The sequence below is a fragment of the Varroa destructor genome, unplaced genomic scaffold (genome assembly GCF_002443255.2).
Source record: "Varroa destructor unplaced genomic scaffold, Vdes_3.0 BEIS01000005.1, whole genome shotgun sequence".
Taxonomy (NCBI): domain Eukaryota; kingdom Metazoa; phylum Arthropoda; class Arachnida; order Mesostigmata; family Varroidae; genus Varroa; species Varroa destructor.
This window is the reverse complement of record NW_019211458.1, coordinates 27,382,553-27,399,630: the sequence shown is the minus strand read 5'-3', so window position 1 is coordinate 27,399,630 and position 17,078 is coordinate 27,382,553. Positions and strand designations below refer to the sequence as shown.

General features: G+C 41.0%; 1 protein-coding gene and 1 long non-coding RNA gene across 4 annotated transcripts in view; one reads left to right on the top strand and one right to left on the bottom strand.

Moving 5' to 3' along the window:
• LOC111252147 (calcineurin subunit B type 2-like) overlaps window positions 1-17,078 on the top strand; it is a 47,265-nt gene that overhangs the window by 8,048 nt on the left and 22,139 nt on the right. For 2 of the 3 annotated variants that reach the window (XR_015328507.1, XM_086990333.1), the window contains exon 2: window positions 13,907-14,123. Coding sequence is in view for 1 of the 3 variants with exons in the window: in XM_086990333.1 (XP_086846459.1) it covers window positions 13,907-14,123 (217 nt within the window). In the remaining 2 variants the exon portion in view is untranslated. Of the gene's footprint in view, window positions 1-4,207; window positions 4,349-13,906; window positions 14,124-17,078 lie in introns of those variants that run through there. The other variant, XR_015328508.1, reaches the window with a different exon arrangement.
• The window catches only part of LOC147755489 (uncharacterized), a 30,117-nt gene continuing 15,754 nt past the window's right edge, over window positions 2,716-17,078 (bottom strand). The window contains exons 2-3 of the long non-coding RNA XR_015328524.1: window positions 3,740-4,309; window positions 2,716-3,392 (exon numbers count right to left, since the gene is read on the bottom strand). This is a non-coding gene — a long non-coding RNA (uncharacterized LOC147755489). The remainder of the gene's footprint in view (window positions 3,393-3,739; window positions 4,310-17,078) is intronic.

Below are 17,078 nucleotides of genomic sequence, written 5' to 3'. Positions count from 1 at the left end.
AGTGCAGCCGTCAGTATTAAAGGGATGCTACGGTAAAAATAAACTCCAGCGAAAATGTCGTGCTGACCATGTTCTGCACGATATCCATCTGAAGCTGTTGTTTTTCATGGCAGAGTCGTTTTGCCCTGGATCCCAATGCCCGTATACACTTAGCACATCGTAACGTTGCGACAGCGTAGGTCACGCTATGAATGTTCACACAGGTAACTATGGTTAAAGGGGCTACTCCACTGTACGTTGGAAGTTCAACTTTTTTGTGGATAACTTTGCGGGGTGCAGTAGCGGTTGGTCCCCTCCCAAAGTATAAGCAACAGCAGCAACAAAGGCCGTAACGTTCTCAGCACAAGATGATATTGTGGCAACAATAGCGGTAGCGCCACCTATTAACGAAGGCCGAGCGCCTGGACAGCTTCGTTGCGTGCAAAGGTTTGTGTGGCGAAGGCCGAATATTGAAGAACGAAGCGCTCCAGCAATAACAATACAATCATCCCGTTTTTTGTCTATAAGAAGGGCAAACTTTGCCACTAGTTGTTGTATTCATTGAACTAGCAGTTTGTTGGGTGTGATTGTGTGATCTAAAAAGTACAAGTGAGCAAAAATACGCCTGTGTTCGACGGTGGTCATGCGGTAACCGCGCCGTTATTACTTTTTGCCAATGGAAATTGATGGCTGTTGTTTGTTGCGTTGAAACAACAGATCCAGTCCGTTCTATGTCCACCCTATTGCCGTCACAGCTTTTTTTCGCGAGCTCGAAGTGATGCTGTGGTTTTAGTGCTCGCTTTCCGGCGCAGCTCCTCCACAATAACGGTACCCTGCACGGCGGTAGAGTACGCCCTGCTTTCACCAATGAACTCGCTGCAGCTGGTACTGTTGATGTTCGGATACAGGTTTTCTGAACAAGTTTGCCACTTCCATCAGAAACCTTTAGCATTTTGTTATAGTCGTCCTCACCAGAAATTGTATCCTCCTCTAAACTAAGTTGATCTCTAAACGATTGCTATTGCTCCAATCTAAAGGAATCCCGGGGCCGGCAAAGTTTCGTAAATTCGTCATACATGTTCTGGAAGGGGATGACAAACGATTCGATTCGGTTCGGTTCTCAGAAAAGTATTTAATATTGGCCATATATTACATACATTATTACTCTAGTGTTAGCTGCATAGCTCAGCGGCATTCGTATGACTATCACCGTCATCTATTTCATCATTTTCAGCGTTTTGGAGCCCAAACACCCGAATGCATTAACTTTCCCCTTAGAAATATAATATCCTCCCCGTTTGTCAACCATGAACCGTTGTAAGCAAATAAACCTGTAGAGGTACCTTCGCCTACAGTTAGGACCTGTCTATTTATTGCCGACATAAACGTAAAACAGGACAACCCCGCCTAACAAGCGTGGTTAAGGCGCCTAAGTACCCATCCATGTGAACAACATAGCTTTTTTTCCGACGCACGTGCAGTAGCGGATCTTTTGTGGTTACCGCCAGAGCAAATCGTAGTATTCACTCTTTGTTTTGTCAGATACTCTTGTGTTGTCCTCAAATTCTGCCTATTCTGCTATTGCTATGAGTTCCATGATACGCCGTAATAATACGTATTCTCTACCTGCCTATGACTCCTTCTGCAAGCTGTAGCGGGTTGTAATTCTAGTCTGTAATCGCACGTCAATAATATTCTTGGGCGGTAAAAACGTTTAAGATCAAAAATATTTTCCCTTAAAAGTACCTGTTGCGAAGTTGTATTGTAATAACCTGTCTTTTTTCGTCCTATATAGAGAGTACCTTGCACGCCGCTGTGTACAGGCCGTGGTTTAGTCTATACGATCCCCTCCGTTGTTTGAAGTGAATCCAGCCGGATTCGCCCGGGCCATCTTCGATGACGATGCCGCGAAGTGCGACCCAGATGTACAGAAACAATGAAATAATAATAATAACAACAACAACAACAACGACGCGCTGTACGGTGACTCTGAATAATAGTAAAATGGACGACAAAAACAAAAGGATAGAAGTACGAATATAGCTAGATATAATTATAATAATAAATTGCTTTTTAATGTCATCCTTAATCATCTATAGGTACTGAGGCGAACTGAAAGCAAGTATGCTTGAATACGTTTGTTTCATGTTGTTCTCAAAGACGCTTGTAGTGTGAAAGGAACTTTTACGCAGTGTCCTTCCTGTCCCTGACATCACTATACACGGACACCACTTCTGCACCGTCAGTTGTACGCTATATTGCCTTTCTACATCAAATACATTTCCTCTCTGGGAAGAAATTTTCTTTGTCCTGTTGTGAGGAACGGATTTGTTAGTCCATTGTTTTTCATGTCTGGCTAGGATTGGCTGACCAATTATATTCTCGTTGTAGGCTATATAGCAGAGCACACCAGAAAGGCCTCGATTGTTCCACCCCAGCAAAACCGCGCCAATTTCTTCATAGGAAGTCAGGACTTTATAATATTCCTTCAATAGTAAAACATCCATTATGGACAGAGCGCTGATCATTTTAGGTTAGTATACGAAATGATAATTATCGCCCGGATCTAATAATTAGTGAGCGAAAATAAGTACAAATCTTCATTCTAGCAGCGGTCGAACACCACTGTGCCAGTAAATCATACTGAAGCACTACTCGATCCATAACGCAAGATGTGTATATTATTAGCGCAGGCTAGTAATCATCTTTGACTTAAAAATATCAGCGACGTTTCATATAATAGCGTGTGGTCGAATTTTATTATCATACATGTGTCGTAACTTGAAATTTGGTCAAAAAATTTGTACCCTAATTTATTCAAATAGAGGCCACCTTGTGATACCTACAATATAGTTGTTACAGCCACAGGGTTTGCCATGCTTGTCGCGATGAAAATTTTTCGTTTTTGCATACAAAGTGATCGGTCCCGAACCCAATTTTCCTATACGAAGTCATTCTTGATATCCTTTGCTGGCTTCAAGACGACATCTATCCTGTAGAAGAAAATATGACCTACATGCAGACGGGACCCCCGTGTTTCGAGCTTTATGCCCAGGATAGCCGTTAAGCATTCCACTACGTTAGACCACAACACGTCCTTAAGACTAATGGGCAAGTACGTTATTTCGTTAAGCTATCATGAGGACGTGTAGACTCATTTCCAGGGAGTGCAAAATAGAGATTACGCCGAAATTTTTACTTACGATACACTGACATTAACATAAGATTGGTCGGCTGCTTCTGCTCGATGCATCAGAGCGGATGGCTGTTCAGCTAATCTTGAATTCATGTTGTCTGCTTGAGACTGGATCGAAGTGATTTACCCGACACGTTCCGGATTCGTACTTCTGTTTGTATGTATAGCTGTGCCTTTTTTTTGGTATAGCAATACCATTGCAGAATTCATAATTTTCCTGTTGAATGTCATTACTATACATATATATATATATATATATATATATATATATATATATATATATATATATATATATATATACCAACTGGTTCGTCGAGCAGCATAAGACAGTTTTACCTATTAAAAAAGTTTTTCATCCGTCAATAAGCATTCTATTTGAGTAACTACAGTCGATGAGAGCGTAAGAACGATACAACTAGAACTGGATTAAATTTTGTTTTCTAAAAGACTTTACACGGTCGGTTTAAGAGTGGTTATTGTTTGAAATCAAATTTCCCTTCTGATTTCTCAGCTATTACTCTTATTATAAGCGGGATTATAGAACAAAAGCAACTGTTGCCTTACGATAATGGTAGCTGGATTATGTTTTTTCTTTTAGCTTCCTAATGGCTTAATGTTCGGCTCCTATCCCTTGGCAACTGAAAAACTTCCAGAGGTCTTGAATCTTTCTCGGGAGGTGACGCGCCATACGGGAGTAGCATCGGCATACAGTGGTCGTGTATTTTCTTTTCTATTGTAGTCTCCTGCAGCGGCGGCGACGATATTTAGTAGTAATTTCAAAAAGATGTTGTATCATCTTTAATGAATTACTACATTGTTTTTGCCAGAAATGTGCCTTCGTTGTCCACATGACTACGAGAACAGAACCAACTATAACAATGAGAGCGTTTGATGATTGACCCGCGAAATAATGTCCTATAACGTTATAAATAATCTCTGTTCGTTGTCACCTATTATTTTATGTTTGTTAAGTCAAAATTTGACCGAGTTCCGTTCAGAGAGGAGTTGTCGTCATGCTTCCATGCTTGGGCCTCTGCCGGCTAAATCGTGGAACAACCTGGCAGGCGTAGAGGGACTTCAAACTACCACCTGGAACACCGTTGCGGGCGTCGTTCTAGCCACGTGTAGTTGGTACTGTGAACGGAATGTAAGCGAGAAGCGACTATAACGATGGTAAGAAAAAAAGGAGATCGGACGAGTTTTCGTACGGCCTTAATATTACAAGGCGCACAAACATATTGTAGATCGCTTTCAATACAAATATAATATAAATAAATATATATATATATATATATATTAGTTGCCAGACTTGATAGTAAGCTGTAGAATGATCAACTGATCATAGCGACCCTAGTAATACAAGTTTTGCTAAATGAATTGTGTTGTTGTCCTATTGTTTTTGGCAGCTCGCAGTTGTCCTGCTACGCAGATTCACTATTGTCTCTTTAACTATTTGCCAGGCAATATTAAGTGCTAACCGGTTTGCGTAGAACAACGGTTGGCATGGAAACGGTATTTATAATGGTCGACATAGAGATGATCTAAATCTTCTCCTGTTGGCTTACCTCTACATATATAAAATAGAGAAAAATCAATTTAATTTGAGTTGGACAATACTCAAGTCTCTTGTCATTTGCCAAACTAGTTTATGTATATGTAATAGCCGACCGATATTTTTATTTTCGGCAATACTCTTCATTAAATTCTACTTAGTACAATGATCAGCGGCAACAGGACCGTTTCGAAGGCAAAACTATTGTAGTTTCAATACACAGATGTTATTAAATACCTCCGTATACACTTTAGAGAGGCGAAACGTCGCTATATGAGTTCCATGTCTTTTGTGGCGTGTTTCGTGCCACACCTGCGATATTGTATTCGCCGGACCAATTATTTCAGTGTTCTGCGAACGACTCAAAAATCCGAAATGCAGAAAAAAGATCGAAGCAACAAAATGAATGACTCCCTTTGTCTCGTTCATCCAATTGGGCAAGCGTTTGTTTGGTGATTATGTCTGAAACAGTGGAAAACCGTTTTCTAATCGTAGCCCTCTTGATCTTGGCTGCCCAGTGAGTGAATAGCGTTGACGGGTAAGCGCGAGCGTGTAACAAAAAAATTATTGTCAGTTCATTATCGAATTCACACAGAGAGGATTGATGGGGCATTTTTCCTCAATAGCCACCGCTGGCTTCGTAGTGGGCCTGTTCACAGTTGCAGATGAACTGCACGAACCTCCTCCTCGATCGGGAGAGAGCGATCCAATTCGTACGTTACCCAGAGTTACCAGCATCGTACAGTAATGAAACAAAATTCGAAAGGCCTCACCCAGTAAATGTAGTGAACTGGCTTTATTTCGAACCAAATCGCTTCGACGACGCTATCGAGCCAGCAGCGTATATGTTCTCCCGGCAGTGCTATCGTTGCAGCCTCCAATCTCTGAGTTCCGTGTGTCAATATGGAGAATTGAGGATGTTCGACGTAGTGGCATCGCCGACAAAAGCTGGTGTAGCCCTGATCCAGTGGTAGTAGTAGAAATAGTTCGCTTGTCTATAGATGGATTTACGTCCAAGGCTAGAAACAGGTACAGGGTAAGGTAAAACAAGACAGCGCAGGCACAATGGAAATGTTTTGCCTCTTTGCGTAAACTCGATGCAAAAAAAGTGCGCCCGCGTCGGCGAGAATGTACGCAAGAGGGTGAAGTAACTGGAGTTATCGTTCTTATCGTCTTCGTTGATTCGATGCAAATGACGACGAAGCCCCCGTCTTAGTCGGTTCATCAGTTTCGTCGGCATTTCTTAATCCTTTGGACGGCCAAAACCCTGAAGCCCTTCCATTCTCCCCAAACGTCTAAAGCAGCCTTCAAAAGAATTAGCGCGAAAAAAGGGGCATAAAGACGCGCGTGAACGAATGAGTGGGGCTAAGAAACGGAGCAAGCCAAAGAACGCAAGGAAGCCGTGGAGGGCAGCGATGAAAGGTTGTTGAAGCGTAGGAAAAAACCTAAAGCAGAAGACATGGGTTTTTCGTTAGCAGCTGTAGTGTTCCACTAAGACCTCTTGTTTCTGCTTTTAAAGATCGCTCTTTCACTCAGACGGTTCGATATAGCCCGCTTCTCAGTACACTTCTACTTACGCCCGATCCATATAATGTATTAGCAGGGTAGGGTGGTCGTCTGGTGTTAGCTTCTTACCGGTCTCTAGATGGACTCGCTGGCAGTGTGCTGGGCATGCTTTGGAATGGGGTTGTTGGAGATTGCGCTGCTATGGCTAGTAAATAGGGACGTGGTTTTGCTTCGTATTAAAAGTATGCTGTTTCGTACTGCCGTTAGCGTCGCTCGACGTTCGTGGCACGAGCATGGTTCTTGCTGAGTCGATTCATCTTCTATTGACAGTGTCAAACAGTATAGTGGCAGATGCATGCGCAGCACGAAGTAGATGCAGCAATCACAGCAGCAACGGCATCCGCCATAGCCGCCAAGGGTACAAAACGGATGCGTAACCGGCCATGTTATGGCAGTGTGGTTGGAGGTATCCTGCAGTGACGAGTATTTCAGAGATACTGGTGAAGCGTGCGGAAATTCGAACGCTGTCCGTGAATCTGCTGCTCCTCAAGTGAAAATACTGCAGGATGCCCATCTAGGTAAAAGGCAGTAAAGGCGGGGTCTTCGAGGCGTTATCGAATCGCCGCGAAGCGTAGATAACAGGCTCTATTCTGCTGGAAGGAAAAAGCAGTTAACTGACAGGTTGCGGGTGGGATAAAATGCCGGAGTGGGACGAAGTTGCAAGGCAGCTTTGTAAAGAGGTTCTTCCCGATATGACATCATGGAGCAAGCATAAAACCGCCGTTGGCTTTTCGATTTCTCGGCCACGCCACTAGTAGTACAATATATAATATTACTGCCTACGATTAACTGTAGCAATGGAGGCATAACATTAAGTCCCTCAATACATTTTTGCTGATTGAAAAAGACGTAGACGGGTCAGACAAGCGCAGAGTCCCATTGGTCTCTCGTTGGTCCCGATTAGACAACTACTAGGAACACAGCAAGCAGGTTGTAGCCGGTAGCCCCATTAGGAATCTCGGCCGTTTGCTCATGACGGTGGCCTTCAATCAATTTTACCGTTGGGATGATCTTTATCGCTAATTAGCCTATGATCATACCCATCGGCGGAATTCTTGGCACCACGAATACTGTTCAAGACAATGATTGATTAGTAGAGAACTATAAAAAGAGATTCTATTGGCAAAAATAGGCTCTCTGTATTCATCTATGTGTGACGCCTGGTAGCAAAGAACTGTTTCGTGCAGCACTAACATCACAGGCTTTGTTGTCTAAGTATATCTACGCATCGTATACATAGCGCTTCTGACTAACTATTAAAAAAAAATGTGTATATATATATAATAAATGGAATACCAACAGTCTTTGTGAACAGTTTCTATGAAGAGCCTTGATAGGCCTTATTATTTTTAGGAACTGGTTGTTGTATTCTTCAAAATTAATATATAATAGTTGTAAGTGCTTGCATATTGAATATGAAGTTGGTTTTTTTTAGTTGTCTGCAATTAGTACTATTGATAACATAAACAGTAGCGCACTTACACCTATTCAGAAACCTCACATTTATTGCAGTCATAAAATAGCATCGAATGAATGACTAACTTATGTAGACCTGAAGTATCAACCTGTATCAAAGATCAGTGCTTCGAACAATCTTGGTTGCGTTCCCTTTAGAATTCTAACGAATATCCTGACTATTTAAACCGGATATGACTCTAGCTACATACAGCAATCTATGAACAAGTGTTCTTTTGCTATCGCTATTGTTACGCAGCGAATACTCTCAGATCTATCACATAGTTGTTTTACGTTTTTCTATGGCATTATTTTGTCATGCAGCATATAATACATCTATTAGCTAAAATGATATATGTATGTACTATATAACAAACCATTGGCTCCTTTAGAGAGAGAGAGAGAGAGAGAGAGAGAGAGAGAGTTGTAGCTCTACGCAATAATAACATCTATAAACTTCTAATAATCGAAGGTTGAAAAGGTGCCTGTTTTGTTAACGTTTTGTTTTTGAGTGCACCCGTCGAGACCGTTGCCGCTCTAACGAGGTTGTAACGTAGCGAAAAAGCCGGCTAAGCTGTTATGTTATTATTTACGTTTACGAATAGATTTGACAGCTTAGCGGGACGGATCGGCGGGGTGAAAGACCAGCCCGTTGACTGAATCGCGGAGGTCGAACTTAGGGTAAATGATAAAACCCAATGATGTGGGAATTCATTTAAATGGGTTGACGTCATGTTATAATGAGACGATGCCTATACCCATTGTCTGTCAGTATGTCGTCGCTGTCAGAGGCCAGAGACCGATTAACTGATTTCGTCTTGCCTTGCATGCTTACGTGTATACAGATAAAGAAAGCTTACTTATAGCTCAACGTATTATCAAATCGGCCATTTTGTTTGGTCAGCAGAAGGTGATGTACCAGACAAACTATAGCCTGCTGACATCATATCAAAGGGCAAAAGATATAGTACTTTGCAATGCAATATAGTACTGATAATAGGCCATGAAAACCGTCATCATCATTACCAAGGTGATTATTACTCTTATGGTGATTAGTAATAGTGCGCAGACGTGTGTATACGCCAGTATATCGAGATGAACTTACGTAATATTGCCTGCCATGCACATTGTTATTTTTAGCCGTTTTGAATGAACCTTTTTGAGATATAAGGATTCAATTTTGAGTGATACCTCAGAGAGGATTACTTAAGCGATTGTATTCGAAAGCCCGAATCAATAACCTTTAGTAGAAGCACAACGGCCTCTTCTTACGCGGCCTATTTTGTATCATTATGCCGCACATAGTAATCAAACCGGCAGACACAAAAGTAAATAACTTTTAGTGGCAAATGTATTCTGCTGCTAAGCAGACGTTCTTTTGTAGGATTAATGTTGATTTTATTATACCCCTATGGGGCGGCAAGGAATTCGCCGCTCTCCGCAAAGAGAGGCTAAACGCCGATAGCCTCTACCGAGTATAGAGATAGTGTGATTTTATGTTTTGTAATAGAGTAATCGGTCACATCTTTTTGTCATTCACCACTTACCATTTTAAACCATATTTCTCGTTATATGCATGTATGTACCTTTAATGAAGCGATATATGAGTGTTCACTGCAAAAAGATAGTAAACTTGAGAGATGTTTATCTCATTGATTTTTATTTTAATTTTGGCAGATACTACCAGAACATGGTTAGAGTTTGTCTCGAAAAGCAAATGGATTAAACCGGATTCTGTTGTGAGAGATTAATTTGATTTGATATATGAATGAATAGACCTGTCTGCGAGTCCCACTTCGCTTCGAAGGCAATGCAAAGCAAGAGAAGTCTTTGCTTAGGTTTATAGCTGCATATAGTTTTTTTTTATCTGTTTTATTTGGAAAAAAGCAATAAGGAAACGTAATCGTATTGATTCGTGTTTGAAGGTAAATTAACAAAGTTATTTAAATATCTATGGTTTTATTAGACGCAAGTATAAAAGTCGTGTCACTCAAACTTTACTCACAGTTTCCGAAACAACAAGTAGGTTTTCAATACATACACGGATCAAGATGCCCAATCAGGCCAAAATATTATGACAGCCCACAAGTATTCATCAGAACTAACTATTAATAATTTTGTATATAGAGGAATGGAACACAAGACAGATATCGGATATTATCGGGAAGCTGACAGTAACGAATTACAAGTTCGTCGGATCCAGCATGAGCGCGCATTGTCCTGGCCTGTTTTTTATCTCATTCTCTGTTTTGACAAATTGGCACGTTTGCTTCAACGTGTCAAACGCTGAATGCACTTGTCACCAGAAGTTATGACGGAACGAACGACACAGATCATCATTCAAAAGCATCGAGTCGCTTGCAATGGCTAATTTCAACTGGAAATGAATAAGAAATTCTTCCTATTTTCTGATTTCATCCCGTGCATAGAGGATGGGACGTAATGGTAACATGGATTTTATCCAAGCCAAAAAACACTTGACTTGAAGAATCTTCTGCAATGCGTACATAAGGGTAAAGGGAGAGAAGAAAGCGCTACCTTTTCCTTCTTGACCTTTAAAGTCCACTTGAGTCGAGGAAATCCGAGGCTCTGTCGGAATACGGACCCGACAGCCGTGGTATTATCCGTAAGTGGGTTGGCATCTGTGACTTTACATGTGTCGTTTAGCAGCTGCTGAATTAATACATTCGGACGTTTCTATACATGTAATGGTATAAAGTGTTTAGGCTGTTGTACGGCTCAACTAGCGTCCGTACCGACGTTCTATAACAGCTCCACTCATAAAGACTATAGCCACCTGATGCTACAACAGGCTAGTATGTATATCGTACAATAACAATACTAGTATAGCTAAAGAAAAGCTGAAAAGGTTCAAAGCCGAACAGTTATTGCAGGATGTAGAGCGGTTAGAATAAAAATGATTCAATTCTTACAAATAGTTTCTTAAAATCGTCATAGCATCGCCTTGTTTTAGCCCGAGTGGAAAAAAGTACCACAAACAAAATCAATCAAAATAGACGTTATATCATCGTTAAACGAGACAACGATCAAACACGCAATGTGTTACTCTTGGCGAAAACTAGTCCTATGTAGTGGAAAGCAGAAAAGGTTTGGTGACCTTTCGAAACATGTGTCGATCCCAACTACCGTATATTGAGAACTGAACAGAATAGGAAAGGCGGAGGGCATACAAACAACGGCAAAGGGCCAAACGATATCGGTCTGCCTTTACGATAGGAGCTGGCGCAAAAAGTTTTCAGTCTTAAACTTTGAAACCGGGTAAATTTTCAGAATACCAAGGTGGAAAAAGAGAATTAGATAACAGGAAACTGAGAACTGCAGTCAACTTTTCGTTATTTTAGATGATGGAACGAAAAGACGAACACCGTCAAGTGGGAATAGTATTTGCTCTGGCAGATGAGTCTATTAACGTATATGCATTGACGAAGTCAGTAGGTAGTGCTAGGGAACCCTGTGGAGACTGAGAGGCGACTAGAAGGCAAGTCGTATTGTTCTTGGCGAACCTTTCGCAAGAGATCCTTGGCCACTTTGCTCAATTATTGGACGAGGGAGGCAAACCAAAGACAGCTGTGGGTTATATAATGTCAATACGATAGCTCGCCAAAAAGCTAAATGTGTGGGGGGAGCATTCTTTTTTCTACTGCCGTCAACTTGATTGCTTGAACCCATGTAGTGTACAGAGGTGGCGCAAGATTCGATTGAAAATTCAAGGTACTAGAACTTATCGAATGTCCACAGGAACAAGTACCTGTAGTATACTTTTTGGAAAAACATACTATACTCACAGGTATATAAAATGGTACTGATGTGAAAAAAAAAACAATATTACACTCTTTAGAAACAACTCCGACGCGTACTACCCTGAGACGCGGAGCTCGCGGCCTCTGTCTCTTAAGCAACTCGAAATCTAACATCCGAAACAGCTGAGAGAAGTTCGGCTGTTTCTAAGCATTTGGGCTTTCTAGGCTTATTTTTGTACTATTTCGTGTTTTTTGTTTGAGTCAACCGCATTCACTTGTCTCTCGCCTGCTTGTTTAGTCCCTATCTATTAATCTTACAACGGAGCTTCTTAGCATTCTAACTCTGTAGTTTCAAACAGGAATATATTAAGTATGATATGAAAAGTTTCGTCGACGATGCATTTTGTCTCAAAAACGAACATAAACAATGACGTACCGTACGTTCGTTACGTGCAGTACCGCTTGGTGCAGTGAGAAGCTGCGTAGCAGAAAACGCTTTCTACTATTTCTGTTTTTGCAACGATTTTAACTATGACGGGGTAGCCGGTAACGAAGTTAAGCGATCGCCAAATCGCTCGTCAGTCGCTCAGTAATGATGACATTCTGCGTAAGCAAGGCGTCATTTAATTATTATGCCTTTGTAGAATGAATCCGGTCAACTACAGAGTTACTGACTTCCGGCTGCTTTTAATTAGATCTGGCCTCGAAAGTTAAGGCTCAGTTGTCGTTTTTGCTCCCTGGAGGCCGTTTTTATTCTCTGAGGGCGACAACGCTGCAATAGTCCATTGAAGATCGATGAACACATTAAGCAAGGAGGAGTTAAACGAAGGGACGGCGCTTCGAGCGTTGAACACCAGCAATAAGGTGAACAGATATCGGGACCCGAAGGACAAGATCGCGTTGTCGCAACCGAAAAAGCTTTTCGCGAAAGTAGTGCTTGGAATATAAGGGCTTTATCAACCAAAACTGAGACATTTCACACGCACCGTATGAAAATATTATAAGCTAAGTAGTAAAAATAGGGAGACTGTAAAAAAAAATAGGTGAAGCAGATGGTCGCCATAGATAGAGCATGGTTCAATCTCTGCTGCAGGCAGCGAAGGACCAGGTGAAAAAAACGACGTGGTCCCAGAGAAATCGAGTGAGTTTGGAGATAGGATAATGGTAGTAGGTGCAATGAACATTAGGGGCATCTGCTACTATGAGACATTCGCCGAAAATGAAATAATTAACGCAGCTCGCTATTTCGAGTTTCTCAAGAGACCCGTAGCACGTTGGCGCGAGAATCGAAGCCACGCGATCCTCATCGCCATGCCTCAATTATTTCCGGGACTGAGCAAAAAGGTATCCAATATGCGTTTTAAGCTGCTTATTTTTTCGTTCCGTGCGATAACGGATCTTCTTTCTACTAATGCGCAAGCATATTCCACTATTGGTTTAGGAAGCCACACATAGAAGTATTACATAGGAAGACGTGGATGATAGGTGCATAACTGTCTGGAAGCTGTCAGAGCGTTGATAAGTATATTAAAATGAAAAAAAAAAAGTGCCTCTAACAAATATAAAAAAATCGTCATGATCTAACCTAACTCATTCAAAGTGTATTCTATTTTTGATTGTTATACCCTACTAGCTTGTAGCCGATATTGCTGCAGTCCGCCTAAGTAGTAGTAGTAGTAGTAGTATGATTATAAGCGTGATAAATGGTAAAACATTTACGAATTTTGAAAAATCAGCTGTACGTTTAGGTGTTGACTTAATTCCTGGTTGTACAGGGTACAGTGGCGTAAGTTATACTCACAGGGATCGATGAACTCTTATTGTAAAAGCGTGTTTGGATTCGATCGTATATATGCGGAAAGTAAAGAGACAAAAACGCTACTGTCGGAACAAGTATATATATATCCGGACTGGCTTAAGTGTGGTCGTCGCTCCGCACTTATATAGTTGTAAACGCGATACTTACTTCATACATTAAAATATTATATCAGTTACACGCATACATATTATACATGGGGTGGATCAAAGGCCTCTTGACAGTTTGAGGGGTGTTTATGTTATATCTGTACTATATATATGTGTTACAATTGCGCTTAGTAGGAGCAATGGACCTCATAGTGGACGCTTCGTCCAGTGTCATGCCAAAAAGCGGAATTAAATTAAGAATATTATATTATCCGTAAGCTGTGTACTAATAATTTTTGTTTATTTATAACTCAAATCAACGATTAAATCTGTAAATAACCGCGCACAAATCTAAAACTATCCCGTATAATTGTATAATTTTCTAAGGGTGAATTATTTTTTTTAGTTAGAAATGTGGCTTTAAAGCAGGCCGGTATTTCAGTTGCATATAATAACTATTGCTATTTTTGTGATGTGTCGCTGTGGTCGCAGGGTAACGAGGCTTCGCTCCCGATGGAGATGTGTTCCACATTTGACCACGATGAAATCAAACGACTAGGTAAACGGTTCCGTAAGCTCGATCTGGACAATTCGGGTTCACTGTCGATCGATGAATTTATGTCCCTACCTGAGCTTCAGCAGAATCCACTCGTTCAAAGAGTTATCGACATATTTGATACAGACCGTAACGGGGAAATCTGCTTCAAGGGTATGTACTATTAGATACGCTGTTATTGATAAGCTAAATACCGTTGTTTTATCAGCTGACTGTATCCAAGTTGGTAAACAAGTTATTTATTCATGCTAAAGCTGTTATATGGCCTTAGCGTAGGAGCTCGGCAACACATATCATACCGGTCAAATATTTGTCACATGTCCACTGCTGTTTGTATCACTGTATATACTAGACAGATTGTAATAGTTCAGCTTTACAAGGTGCGCAATGTATTCAATATGTGATAGAATGAGACTTGCTTTTATGTAACCTTTTTCCCTGCTGGTCCGTCCTGTTTTTACGATTTTTTCTCGATGAAAAAATATCTTTTCGTCTGGCTTGATAGCCAGATTGCCTATGCATATCTGTCCTTCGAAATAGCCCCACCAATAACTAAACAACATAAATTTCACTCATTTGCTTTTTTTTTTTCAGAAATATTCCCGTAAAACTTCGGATATACTTAGACATTCTACCTACATAAAAATGGATACAATATTGCCCATTAAGCCCACCTCAGTCCTATGTGCCAGTAGCCGGATACAATAAGATAGTATGGTGATGAAAAGAAAGACATTCTACTCGAATCTTAACAAAACAGATAAACCATATTTGATTCATCATCATTATTTTTTCCATTTCTCAATTGATTTCTCTTTGCTTGGATCTCAACAGAAAGTTCCAAGTATTGTCGTAACGACCTTGCTTATCCAGTCAATTCTTCATAGAAAATTAATCGTGAAGCCTACTATCGCAAACTGTATTTTACAGACAGAGGTCTGGAGATTAGGAGAGATGTACAAGACACCCACCCCCCACCCCCAGTTATGTCCTTGTAAGGCAGCGGCCTTGCGTATTTAGCATCATTCTTTACAAAGGCCTTGTCGTGCATCAGGCTCGTTTGACCCAATACCATTTAGCTATACGCAGGTTCTTGTCGACCGTCTTATTTCTATCAAAGATTCCATTGTATCAAACTTCTCCAGAACGCAAATCATCGTCTGTCTCGAATGGAAATCTCGCTACATTTTCAGTATCACTCGTAACTAATACAGCCCGTTCTCATCGCCACCGAACTATCGAAGAGTAAATAAATACCAAAGATCGCTATTTGTCTCTGAGCCAAGTTCGGTGTTGTGACAATTACCAAGATTAATTTAATCAACTAGAAAAACAATTAAGTCAATTAAGCGACGCATATATATAATAAGAGCGATTTGAATTAGACATGAGCATGATAACTCGCATCATTATGGATTACGATGCGTTCCCGATCAGCTCTGCTGTCTTCAATGTAAAAACCGCCACGTTCATTTTCGACGGCAGCATTTCGATTAACGGCAGTGGTCAAGTAATATCTTGTTGTAGTAAAAAAAAAATCCTAAAATAGCTATTACGTTGTTCGAAACAAAATACTGTATAACCGGTTTAATCACAAATATATACGTTTCAAAATGAGCTTTCATTACGCAAACACGAAAAAAAAAGTTGGCTAATTTTCGGAACAACAACAAAACCCCTTTTGTCAATACTCATGCTATTTTAAGTTTACACGAAGCAATACTTCGAAAGAACAATTACACGCTGCTGTAGTGCGTACAGCTGGTATTTGTATATGTTACGATAATTTTTTGATTAAGAATAGGTTTACCTGTGTGCGCTGGCTTATCGTTTGCGCGAGATGTTTAAGGGTATAAAGCACTACTTCAATTACCTGGCGCTTCAGCTGTCCTAGGTTAATACTGTTGCTTTGAGGGTGCGGCCTCGTTGCTCATTGCCCTAAAAAAATGTTGTGTTTTTTTCGCTCGTTCCAGTCCACTTTTTTCTACAAATATATAACCAGCTTAACTCAAACTCTAGGTTTCCTAGCGAGATCCCATGCTCTATTGATATATGTAATTACACACATTATACATGCGATCTCACGGGTGCTCTTCATAGATATTTTTCGTTCTCACGTATTAGGACCTTTATGTGTGCAGAACATCGAGCTGACCGTGTTTTTGAAGTCATGCTGAATAAAGCGCTGCCTGCCTCGAGTGTCCCCGATAAATCGAATGTTGTAGAAGCGACAGTTGAAGGCGAAGATAGCGCTCGGGTGCACATTGAGTACAGAGCTCCAGGGATCTTCATGTATGTCCTTTCATTTCTACTGGCGTGTATATTCCTACGCTCTATTTTTCGTTCCTGTCTCATTATTTTCCGTCGATCGCGCTTCTCTTTTTTGTTTCACTCCCTTCCACCCAGGAATCAATTTTTTTACCTCTATCACTTTATTATCGCGCCCGCCTTATATAAATACGTAAGTCATCTTTTGTTATTCCGCTTTATTACCCTTTAACATCGAGTGTGTCGCTTACCAACGACCTTGACCCTTTATCGCTTCTATGGTTGCGTTTTTCTTATTAGAAGTAGATTGTTTGTGGGGAAGCGCTCGAAATGTGGGTGCACGGGGTCGATAACTGAAGCGTCGCTATTGTCGATACCGTTGCCGGGTTCGGGTGTCCACAGACAGACGCAAACTTATATCCTATTCTCCACAGGCTTACGCAATATCGTCCAAGCGAGTTTGGGAGACGAAGGGGCCCTGGCCATATCGCCGTTAGACGCGCTTGACTATTTCTAAAAAGCTTTACCTTCTTTCGAACAAGAAAACCTCTTCCAGCGGCCGCACCGACTTCACCTAGACTAGCGTTATCTGTTGCGTCTTCGTTTTTAGAGGCTCTGCGTCTCTGAGATCGACGGCACGCACGTTCGACCGAGAGAGCGGTCGACCTGTTAGTTGCTTAGGGTGCGTGAACGTTGTAGCCGTGTCGTTTTGACAGCGCTGCAATGTTAACAGTAGGTACTTCTTGTGGGTCTTTTGTATTTTGCTGTTAAAAAAAGCATATGGCGATAAAAACGAAATCCTTGTGCTTGTTGGAGCCCGCTTGTTGATGCTAGCATAGA